At 41.0% G+C, this 9,814-nt stretch overlaps 1 protein-coding gene across 6 annotated transcripts in view; it reads right to left on the bottom strand.

Moving 5' to 3' along the window:
• Window positions 1–381: 381 nt before the first annotated feature.
• ZNF410 (zinc finger protein 410) overlaps window positions 382–9,814 on the bottom strand; it is a 49,527-nt gene continuing 40,094 nt past the window's right edge. For 3 of the 6 annotated variants that reach the window (XM_019427100.2, XM_019427102.2, XM_053889596.1), the window contains 4 exons: window positions 8,983–9,108; window positions 8,108–8,248; window positions 6,533–6,660; window positions 382–987 (listed from right to left, as the gene is read on the bottom strand). In XM_019427100.2, coding sequence (XP_019282645.1) covers window positions 949–987; window positions 6,533–6,660; window positions 8,108–8,248; window positions 8,983–9,108 — 434 coding nt within the window. In that variant the 3' untranslated portion in view covers window positions 382–948. Of the gene's footprint in view, window positions 988–6,532; window positions 6,661–7,605; window positions 7,811–8,107; window positions 8,249–8,982; window positions 9,109–9,814 lie in introns of those variants that run through there. The other 3 variants (XR_002074539.2, XM_019427101.2, XM_019427103.2) reach the window with 3 other exon arrangements.

Here is a 9,814-nt window from a genome sequence, read left to right as displayed (position 1 = left end):
TAACTACTATCTAGGTTTGCTAGTTAGAGATGAAGAGGCTTATGTCATTTTCCCCAAGACTCCTGGGCTCAGTTTTACCTGTATGGAATCCAAAGGGCAAATCGGTGCCCTGTCTTAAAGGGAAAGACGGAGCTATTTTCTTAATCTCCTCTCTGAGAAAACAAATTTTGTCCAAAACAAGGAGCCAAAGAACTTACTGGGCTGTCTTGTTTATTTAAAGGGAAAACAACTGAAGCTCTGAATCATGTGATAGTTAACTTTAAAAAAAACCAAAAAAACAAAAAACCCTTTTAACATGCTATCGTATATTCCATAAACAAAGAGAGCAAAGTGGCCAAGTAGAGGTGGATGTGACAAGATAGTACCTCAGCCTGGGCCAAGTAGGGATTCAAGTAATTTATTTTTTTGCAGCCCAGTGGCAGAGAGTCTCTTACTCAGGTTGCTAAAGGGAGTATGCCACAACAGAAATGACATCACTCCCTTCTCCAAAGCAACAAGGCATCTTGAAAGCTCAGCTTCTTGGTGAAGTTTTATGGTTGGTGGCAGGGCTTAGTTTATCCATGTGAAAAGACAGCTGAGTCTGGGATGAAAATTCTTCAAAGGAAAACCCCTTCTCAACAGTCATACTGAAGAAATTTCAGCCAACACAAAATCAAATTCACTTTTGGGAGAAGTCCATCCCAAAATTTTATAGTGGGAAGAGAGGTAGGTACAGTTACCCAGCCCACATTCACTGCTTTCTTCCTTGTCTGGATCAGATGTAGTTTGAAGAGAAGCTCTCCTACATTCATCTTCTATGTCAGGAAAGATGAACAGAGACCAAAGCGGGGTCCTGTCTTTCACAGATTCATTTTGGTTCTGGCAGATCGTGAGCCATAAGCATCCTGTTCCCACTGTGTGCACTCTGGGATCAGACAGGGCTGCTCTTCCAGGAGTTGACACCCATGCTCATGGCCGTCTTTCAGTTAAATCTCCTTGGTTTAGTAACTGTAAAAGATTAAAACCAAATCTGGAATAGGCTACCACTGAATAATAGGAAAAATAATTCATACTAAGGAAAAGGTTTAAGTGGGAGTGGGGAATGCACTACAGGGGTAAGTCAGGGGTATCTAGTTCCAAAGCAAGAGACATACGTAGACTGATAGATCTCTTTCGTATCCTGGCCTTGGGACAGCATTTTGGCCTCTTCGTGATGCTGGCATTTTCACTATGACAATAAGGTATCCCGAGTCCCTAAGCCAAACTATTGTTTGTGTAGTCATGTACTCACTAGTCAGTGATGGAGGCATGCCGAACTTAACAGATATATCAGAAATGGTGGAATCCCAAATCTCCTGCCAGGCAGCGTTAGTCCAAGTACAGGCTGAAAGCTCAAGCAGAAGAGGAATGGGAGGCTACCCCAGTGAGTTCTATATGAGTTCCCACTCGTAAGGAATCCAGGGATTCCCAGGGTCCAAAAGAATGCCTTCCCTATGATGAAGGGAGAAAGCCTGAGACTCCAAGAGGGTGGCAGGCAAAACAGACTTTCTACCCTACACTCAAGGCTTTCTGTTGAAAGTGTTGTTCTGTACAACAATTGATGAAACTGAGTTCCATTTTATTATGAAAATGAGATGGGAATAACACAGTGAAATTCAGAATAAAAATGGCTTAGTAAAAATATAACCAGATAAATTCTTGAGCTGGGGATAGATTTACTTGGTGATCTCAATTTGGGTAAAGGTAATTTATACGGTAGAATTTAATAATATGGAATTTAAAGAAATTTAAACAAAATTTAAAGAAAAATGTAAAAACTTAAACCACAAATTTCATTTGATGCTGTGTTGTTAGGATGTAAGAATGGTGTCTTTTAAATCCAGGTCAAGATCCAGATATTGGCACTCAAATTAGCAATGGCACTTGATGAGAAATCTTAAAGAATTTGTAATTTGTTTTTTTCTTTTTTGGAAGACATTCTGATTTATTGAAGGCTGGGTGGCAATCATTTATACTGGTTCCTGTGTTCGAGAATATGAGCTCAGTGTGGCTATAGAACCCCACTTGGGATGCCTTTTAGTCAGTAGAGTTCCCAAAGCCCTGGGGTCCCAATTGGGCCTGCACAATAAGTCCTCTGTCTGATTTGCAGAAGGCTGGGTAACACTGAGGGCAAATAAAAATTGTTCAATCTGAACCATATGAATAAGATGTGGTTTTGATATATTTCCCATAATTTCTTTTATTTTTTAAGAAGAGTTGGGTTTTTTTGTTTTTTTTTTTTTAAGTAGGAGTCGTGTATTTATTTATTTTTAAGTAATCTCCATGCCCAACACGGGGCTTGAACTCACCACCCCAACATCAAGAGTGACATGCTCTACCAACTGAGCCAGCCAGGCACCCCTCCCATGATAATTTCTGATAACTGCTTTGGTTATTCTGATATTCTTGTTACGTTTTTACTTTTAGAGCCTATTTACAGGGGTCCAAGTAGAAGTGCACAAGTAGATTCTTACAGGGCTGATCTACAACGTGTGATTATCTCCAAAAATTTGAAATAAGCATTGTTTTAAGGACTGCAAATAGCCTTTTATCTGAGAATCTCTAAGGACTCAACATTCCTCACTCACTGGAGGAAGGTCAGTTAGTACCAGGACCTTGGATGAGGAAGAGAACTAAACCTGGAGGCTTGAGGGCCTTGTAGCTTTTAAAAATGAAGGTATCAGATGACGTGATAAGCCTGTCTCGATAAGGAAAAGGAGAGGAAGAGCAGTGGAAATGCCTGTGGTAAGAGGAGAAATAATAGAGGTAACAGTGAAGGAAACAAAAGAAGTGAGGCTCAGACAGAGGGTGTGTTTGTAAATACACAGGACCCGAGGACCCGTGAGGGAAAAGTGATAATCTAGGACTTTCAGCCTCACTAAGGGCAGCACTTTCCCCTTTGTGTTAATATTTTCCCATTAAGAGTTTGGGGTTTCCACCATGAAACTGGGTATTTAGGGCCTGTAGACCCTCAGTGTCCTCCTGGAGGGAAGGCCAAGTTTTTTGTTTTTTTTATAGGTGATCTGTGTTACTGGGTCTGCCTGAGACCATGAGTGAGCATCACCTAGACAAGGACACAATGAAGCCAATTCCAAGACCCATGTGCCTAGGCCCAAGGGGGAAAAATGTGCTATTGCTGGACTTTTTGCATACACAAATCTGACCATGTCATACCTGCCTTAAAACCATGCAGTGGCCCCCCATTGCCCCTGGGATAAAATCATGTCCTTTAAGGCCCTTCAAGAGAGAAACTAGCATAACTTTCCTGCTTTCACTTTTCATTCCAGCCCATCTCTCCATTCCACATCCCATCCTACTCAACCCTTTTGATTCCATAGTTGTGTGCCCTGTTCCCTCTCACCTTCTACCCTTGTACACACTGCTTGCTATTATGCCTGTTATCTTCTTCCAATCCCTCCCACTTATCCATCAAGATAACTGCTATTCATTCCTCAGGTCTCAAACTCTAGAATTCATTCCCTGACTTCCCCCAAGGCTAGCACTTACTACACCATATAAAAATTGCCAGTTTATTGATCTGTCACCCTTCCCATGCTCTCTGTACAGCACAACTCCAGGGGCACCATTTGCACAGTTATAAAAGGCAAAGATTGTACTTTGTTTACTATTGTATAACTAGTACCCAGCAGAGGGCCTTGCACATATTAGGTATATAGCACCCTGTTGACTAAGGTTTTCTGTTCATTTTGTTGTTGTTGTTTTGTTATTTCAGAAAGAGCGAGCGAGAGAGTGCCCGAGTGGGGGAGAGGGGACTGGGGAAGAGAGAGAGAATCTTAAACAGGCTCCACACTCAGCGTGGAGCCCAACTTGAGCGCAACGTGAGCCCAATATGGGCCTTGATCCCACAACCCTGGGATCGTGACCTGAGCCGAAATCAAGAGTCAGACGCTCAACCAATTGAGTCACCCAGGCTCCCCTTAACTAAGTTTTTATACATCTGGTATTTATTTGAGGAAACTTGGAATGATTCATTGAAAAAGGTATTTAGCAATACAGGAGAGAAAAGCTCCAAGGTTTCAAATATAAAAAAGGAAAAGGCTGAGTGTTGGGGACTGGCTTGTCAGAATGACAATTTCTAGTAGGTAAAAAAGAAATAATTTTTCTGAACTATTGCAGAGCGATCCAGTAGTTGATGAAAGCTTTTCTCTCACAGAAGGATCACAGTTCATAAAAGCAGAAAGAAAAAGGGAATTAGGATATCACCATTTTGCAAGCCTTAAAAAAAAAAAAACAAAAAAAAAAAAACAAAAAACTGATCTAGGCCATGATCAGTAATGTTTACCAAAATTTTTATGTAACCCATTGGTCAATCATTAAGCTTAGTAAGAGGACAACTGAATACCATATGTCTCCTGTGAGCTGTAACAGAAAGCAAGAGTACCACCTATAAAATATTCTTGCCAAGGAAAAAAACATGAATCTAAGCTCCTAACTACCAGCTTTTAGAAAATCTCTGGATAGAGAAATATATTAAACAGCAAAAGGAGTCAATCAGCCAAAACCAGAATGTAGGAAATTGTATAGGACAAATAACCCAATTCCTTAAATAGCCATTCTGGAAAAAAAAGACAGGGGGGGAGAGGGGGAGACTATTAGAGATAAAGAGAACTAAGAGAATTATTAACCAAATGCAATGAATGGGGCTTGTCGGAATCCTAATTCAAACCAACCAACCATTAAAAGACATTTTGAGAAAAAAAAGGAATATAGACTTACTGTTTGAGGATATCAATAAATCGTTAATTTTATTGGGTGTGATAAAGACAGCTATGAAAAAAACATGTTTGTTTTTAAAATTTTTTTTAATGTTAATTTTTGACAGAGAGAGACAGAGCATGAGAGGGGGAGGGGCAGAGAGAGGGGGAGACACAGAATCTGAAGCAGGCTCCAGGCTCTGCATTGATAGCACAGAGCCCCATGCATGGCTTGAACTCATGGACCATGAGATCATGACCTGAACCAAAGTTGGATGCCAACCAACTGAGCCACCCAGGCGCCCCCAAAAAACTTATCTGTTAGAGGTATATCCTGAAATACCTACAAATGAAATGGTATGTCTGTGATTTGCTTTTAAATACTCCATCCACCATAGGGGTACCTGGGTGGCTCAGTGAAGAGTCCAATTTCAGCTCAGGCCATGATCTTAGGGTTTATGGGTTCGAGCCCTGCATTGGGCTCTGTGCTGACGGCAGAGAGCCTGGAGCCTGCTTCGGATTCTTTGTTTCCCTCTCTCTCTTCCCCTCCCCAACTCGTGCTCTGTCTCTCAAAAATAAATAAATAAATGTTAAAAAAATTTTTAAATACTCCAGCACAAACAGAACAGCAGCAACAAATTGTAGGTAGGAAGAGAGAAAATAAGAACAGTAGAAAGCTAACTGTTGAAGTTGGGTGATAGGTACATGAGTACTATACTCTCTCTCACTGTACTTTATGAAAACTTCTATAACAAAAATTTTAAAACACATAAATGAAGAGGGGAAATAACAAAGGAAGTCTTCATAGGTGAGACGTGTTCCAAAGCAGTAGCCAGGAGAAAGTGGATTAGGAAAAACCAATGATACCAATAGCAAAAAAACTTTCAATATAATACAAGCAAGACTCAGACAATGGGTCATAATGATGACATACAAGGAAAGATCCTGGCAAAAACATGAACATGAATGGCCAAAGCCCTGTGATCCTGAGGATCCCCAGGAAGCTTACAGAATAATCAAGAATATTCAATATAGGATGCAGTCATTTGAATACTGCACAGTTGTGGTATCAGGTTATAATGAAAGGACAGGGGAAAAAGATGGGATAGCACTGTAAGAGATACTGTAATACGAAGGTATCCGGGATACCCAGGTTTTGGCAAAAGTTTATACATATGAAATGAGCTCATGATGAAGTCATGTACTCCCAAGACAAAAGACCAATAAAATATCCTAAGATTCTAGAAGCCTGACAAGTTTTCATTCTGTTTTCTGGGTTGGAGCCAAGACCATAAAGATGGGAGTGCTTAGAATAAACTTAAAACTTTCCCTGCTTTAATAATGGTTCTCATTCCATAAGCAAGTGAACATGTCCTGTATGTCCAGTTGGTTCAGCCTGGTACAAAATGAACAATGATTACTTTCAATGACTTTGTCACTACTCTTTTTGCTCAAGGACCACTTTGTCCCAGGATATTATTTTCCTTATAAAATAAAAGCAACATCCTTATGTCATAGGCAGAGAACAGTAGGAGCAGATATCATTCAGTAAGGTATGTATACAAAGGAAATTAAAACTGAGAGACCCAGCCGTGAGTGACCAATCTCCCAATCCAGGAGACCCTAACAATCAAGTTTCTTTCAAATCTGGTCTCATGCTTAGCTTAAAGGAAGATCTTCTAGTCAAAGTTTCCAGGAAAGGGAAACTGGAGTCAGTTTCAGATTTTCTAAACTAGATCTCTAACCACTGTCCACATTAGTCTCTACAGAAACAAAGTAAGGGCAAGAGATAAATTTACCTCCTGTGGATTTACGGCAGTTAAGACAGAAACCTCATATGACTGCCTCCCTGACTGCATGGTCACCAAGTGATGTGTCACATCAGGCACTGAAGACAGGGGACGTGGGGATCCTTCAGCAAGCACCTCTGAAACAGCAGAAAATGTCTCAATGAAAAGTGAATCCACAGTTATACCTACCTGCATTATCAAGCCTCATTAAGAACACTAAAAACTGTTCCCTGAAAAACCCATATTCCTACATTTTTTCCAAATTAATTCCTGTCTGATAATCATTACCAGTGAATTTAGAAAGTACGACAAAAGGGGGATGGGAAGGAAAGGCAAGAAATCCTGATGTAAGAGTTGACCATTTTGCAATATACCAATTTAAAGTAATATAGCTTTAGCACTGTTAACTGGATTAACTGTGCATTGAAACAGGGCAAAATCTGCTTATGCAGGCAAATCAGGAGACCAGAGCCAACCCTTAAAGCAGCCACCAATGATAGAAACAGCATAATATGAGCAAGTCAAGAACTTAGGTCTGGCTTCAAAGTTCCTGTACTCAGTGTCCCTTCCTCCCTTGAGACTTTCTTCCTTAAGAATGGCAAAGTAGTTCCATGCAATTTCTGTGTCTTACACTTTGGTTATCCACTAGTATCATTTACGAAACCGAGGAGGCTTGTTGTGGAAGCACCCTCTGGCCCATGTAGACTCCACACAGAAGTTACACAAACATAGTCACCTATACACAAAACTGAATGGGATATGAGGAGTAACTAAAACACAGGATCTCAAGACTTTATCAAGTGAGATCACCAGAAAAATCTTCTGGAAACAGTTCATACATAAACTACTTAGCCCCCTAAAAAATTAAAAGTTTCTTCCAGGGGGGCTTTCAATACCTACTGCTCTTCCAGACTGCACCGTGTAATGTAACATTTGCTTATATACTATTTTCTGTTCACTGTTGTCTCCCGTATGTAAATTTTGACTTCTCAACTACATTTTAAGGTCCCTGCTTTCTACTTTTATCTTTCCCATGGTGCCAGGCACACAGTAGGCACTGAATAAATGCATGCTGACCTCACCTGTTAAGTTTTTCAGAGAAGAGGGCCTGGCCTGTGTAACTTGGGTGAAATTTCTATACCAGAGAGGAGCAACTGTTTCCTAGAGAGCCCTTTCTTTTCTCCAGAAGATATGGCTTTTGAAGGTATGGAGAAATTGCTTTATATCTCCTCTGTAAAACCTGGTTATGTTCTGTTTAAATGTTTTAAAAGTTAAGTTCTTCCAAAACTGCAATAGGAAAGATAGAAATAGTTGGGCTAGGATGCTAGGATTATGGATAATTTTCTTCTTAAAATTTTTTGTTACTCTTTTGTTACGTCATCTGTTCAACGAAAAAGAATTTTTTTTTTTTTAACAGATTCACTTATCCATCCCAGAGACAAAGAATACAAATGCTACTCAATCATACCACAGCTACTCACAAGAAATGAAATTAATTAAAACCTCCATTTTGGAAACAACCCCATTCCTTAGTCCCTAGTTGCAGCCCATTTTCCCCAAATAAAGGAGAGTTGAAAGTCTTACCATCATCAACTCCTAGGATAGAATTGGTATTTGGTAGGTTCAAGGACTCTCCACCAAGGCTGGGCTGGGAATTCATAGGCACCAGGTTTTTACTGGTTACTGAAGCCTCTTCAAGCAAACTACTGCCCATTAATGGCTCAGCTGCACAGAGAATAGGATGTAAGAGACATGCAGCGGTCAAGGCTTTGCCTGGTCCCCATTTCCCTTCGTGGGAAGCTGACTTTTTCTTTCGGAAGTGGAAGCCAACCTGTATCTTGGATGCTACCTAGTTTTGGGAGCAAGAGTAAACCTAGAAGGGAAGGGTGGAGCCTCATAGATAAATATCCTTGCCTGTGATCAGCAGGTGGAGAATTAAGGTATGAAATGGGATGGATGCGTCCTTGGAAAGGAGTATTTGGAATAAAATAATTGATTAAAATAACACGTGGAAAAAAATAATAAAAATGAGTTATCAAATTTAAGGGTAAAAAGGGAGTCATGACTGATAAATAAAAAATGTTTAAAACCTTGTCTTACAGAAATCTTTATCACAGTAATACTCAAATGCTGGTTCATGGATCAGCACGAGTTACCACCAAACTCACTAGGGAAACTTAAAAACTACAGATTCTGGGATCTTATTCCCAAATAATCTCATTTATCAGGCTGTATTGTTTTATTTGGGAATGAAGAGTGGACAAGCAATACAAATATGTACATTTTAAAAGCTTATAGATTTTATTGTACAGCTACATTGGAAACCACTAGTCAATCCAGTGAGACCAGGTCTTTCTCCCCAACACAGAATCTGAAAATTTCCAAACAACCAGACATGCCAGTCATTTGGCTTTTTGAAACCAGAAGATATAGCCCTCCACTACACCCTCTCTTCTCACCAGTTTGCTCCTGCTCTTGACTCCCAGCTGCTCCTAGCTGCAAATGATGCTTTCTCATGTGCACATTCCTACTCCCACTCTGAGAGAAGGTCTTCCCACATACTTGACACTGATGGGGCTTCTCTCCTGAAACAGAGACCAGGTTAAGACAGGGTAGCCAAAAAGACAGGGTACATTCCTGACAGCAAGAGAACGGATTCAAGACCAGGACAGAGAAGCCCAGAGAATGTTAAGCTAAACATAAGAGGCTTTTTCCTTCTCCCATTCTCCACCCAGCCTCGGAGGCCCCCAGCCTCCAAACTTTCAGTACATCAGAGAAGGCAGGAAGAGTTCACCAGGAGAGCTTGGCACGCTCACTGCTCCCAGCCCCTATCCTTCCCACACCCACTGTACTGCTGCCTTCACAACCTCTGGTATCAGGTCATGGCGGCCACGTAGAATACTTCCTTCCCTTTCCAGATACAGTCTTCCATGGACCTCCAGAACACGTACCATCCTCAAGGATCCCAACCCTGCATTTATAATACCCCCTTATTCCACTTCCCGCCACCACTCTCACAGTCTTCTGTGTTTACACCGATGGCTCGTCCACATGGCGATCTGAACTACCCTCTGTGTCCTCGAGTCCAAAACTCTCAGTCGGCCTTCCACCTACTCAGACAATCACACTTAGAGCTAGGGTCAGAAACACATGCCTACAAGGGACTAGCCTGTGACAAAAGTAAGTGAAATGGCCAGAAAACTTCCAGAAATGGCAAATCTATAGAGACACAAAGCTAACCAGTGGTTGCCTGTATCTGGGGGCAGAAGCAGGAACTGACAACGAGGGGGG

The sequence above is a fragment of the Panthera pardus genome, unplaced genomic scaffold (genome assembly GCF_024362965.1).
Source record: "Panthera pardus isolate Hobbes unplaced genomic scaffold, ASM2436296v1 HiC_scaffold_24, whole genome shotgun sequence".
Classification (NCBI taxonomy): Eukaryota; Metazoa; Chordata; class Mammalia; order Carnivora; family Felidae; genus Panthera; species Panthera pardus.
The sequence above is the reverse complement of the archived record's forward strand: the minus strand, read 5'-3'. Positions and strand labels throughout refer to the sequence as shown.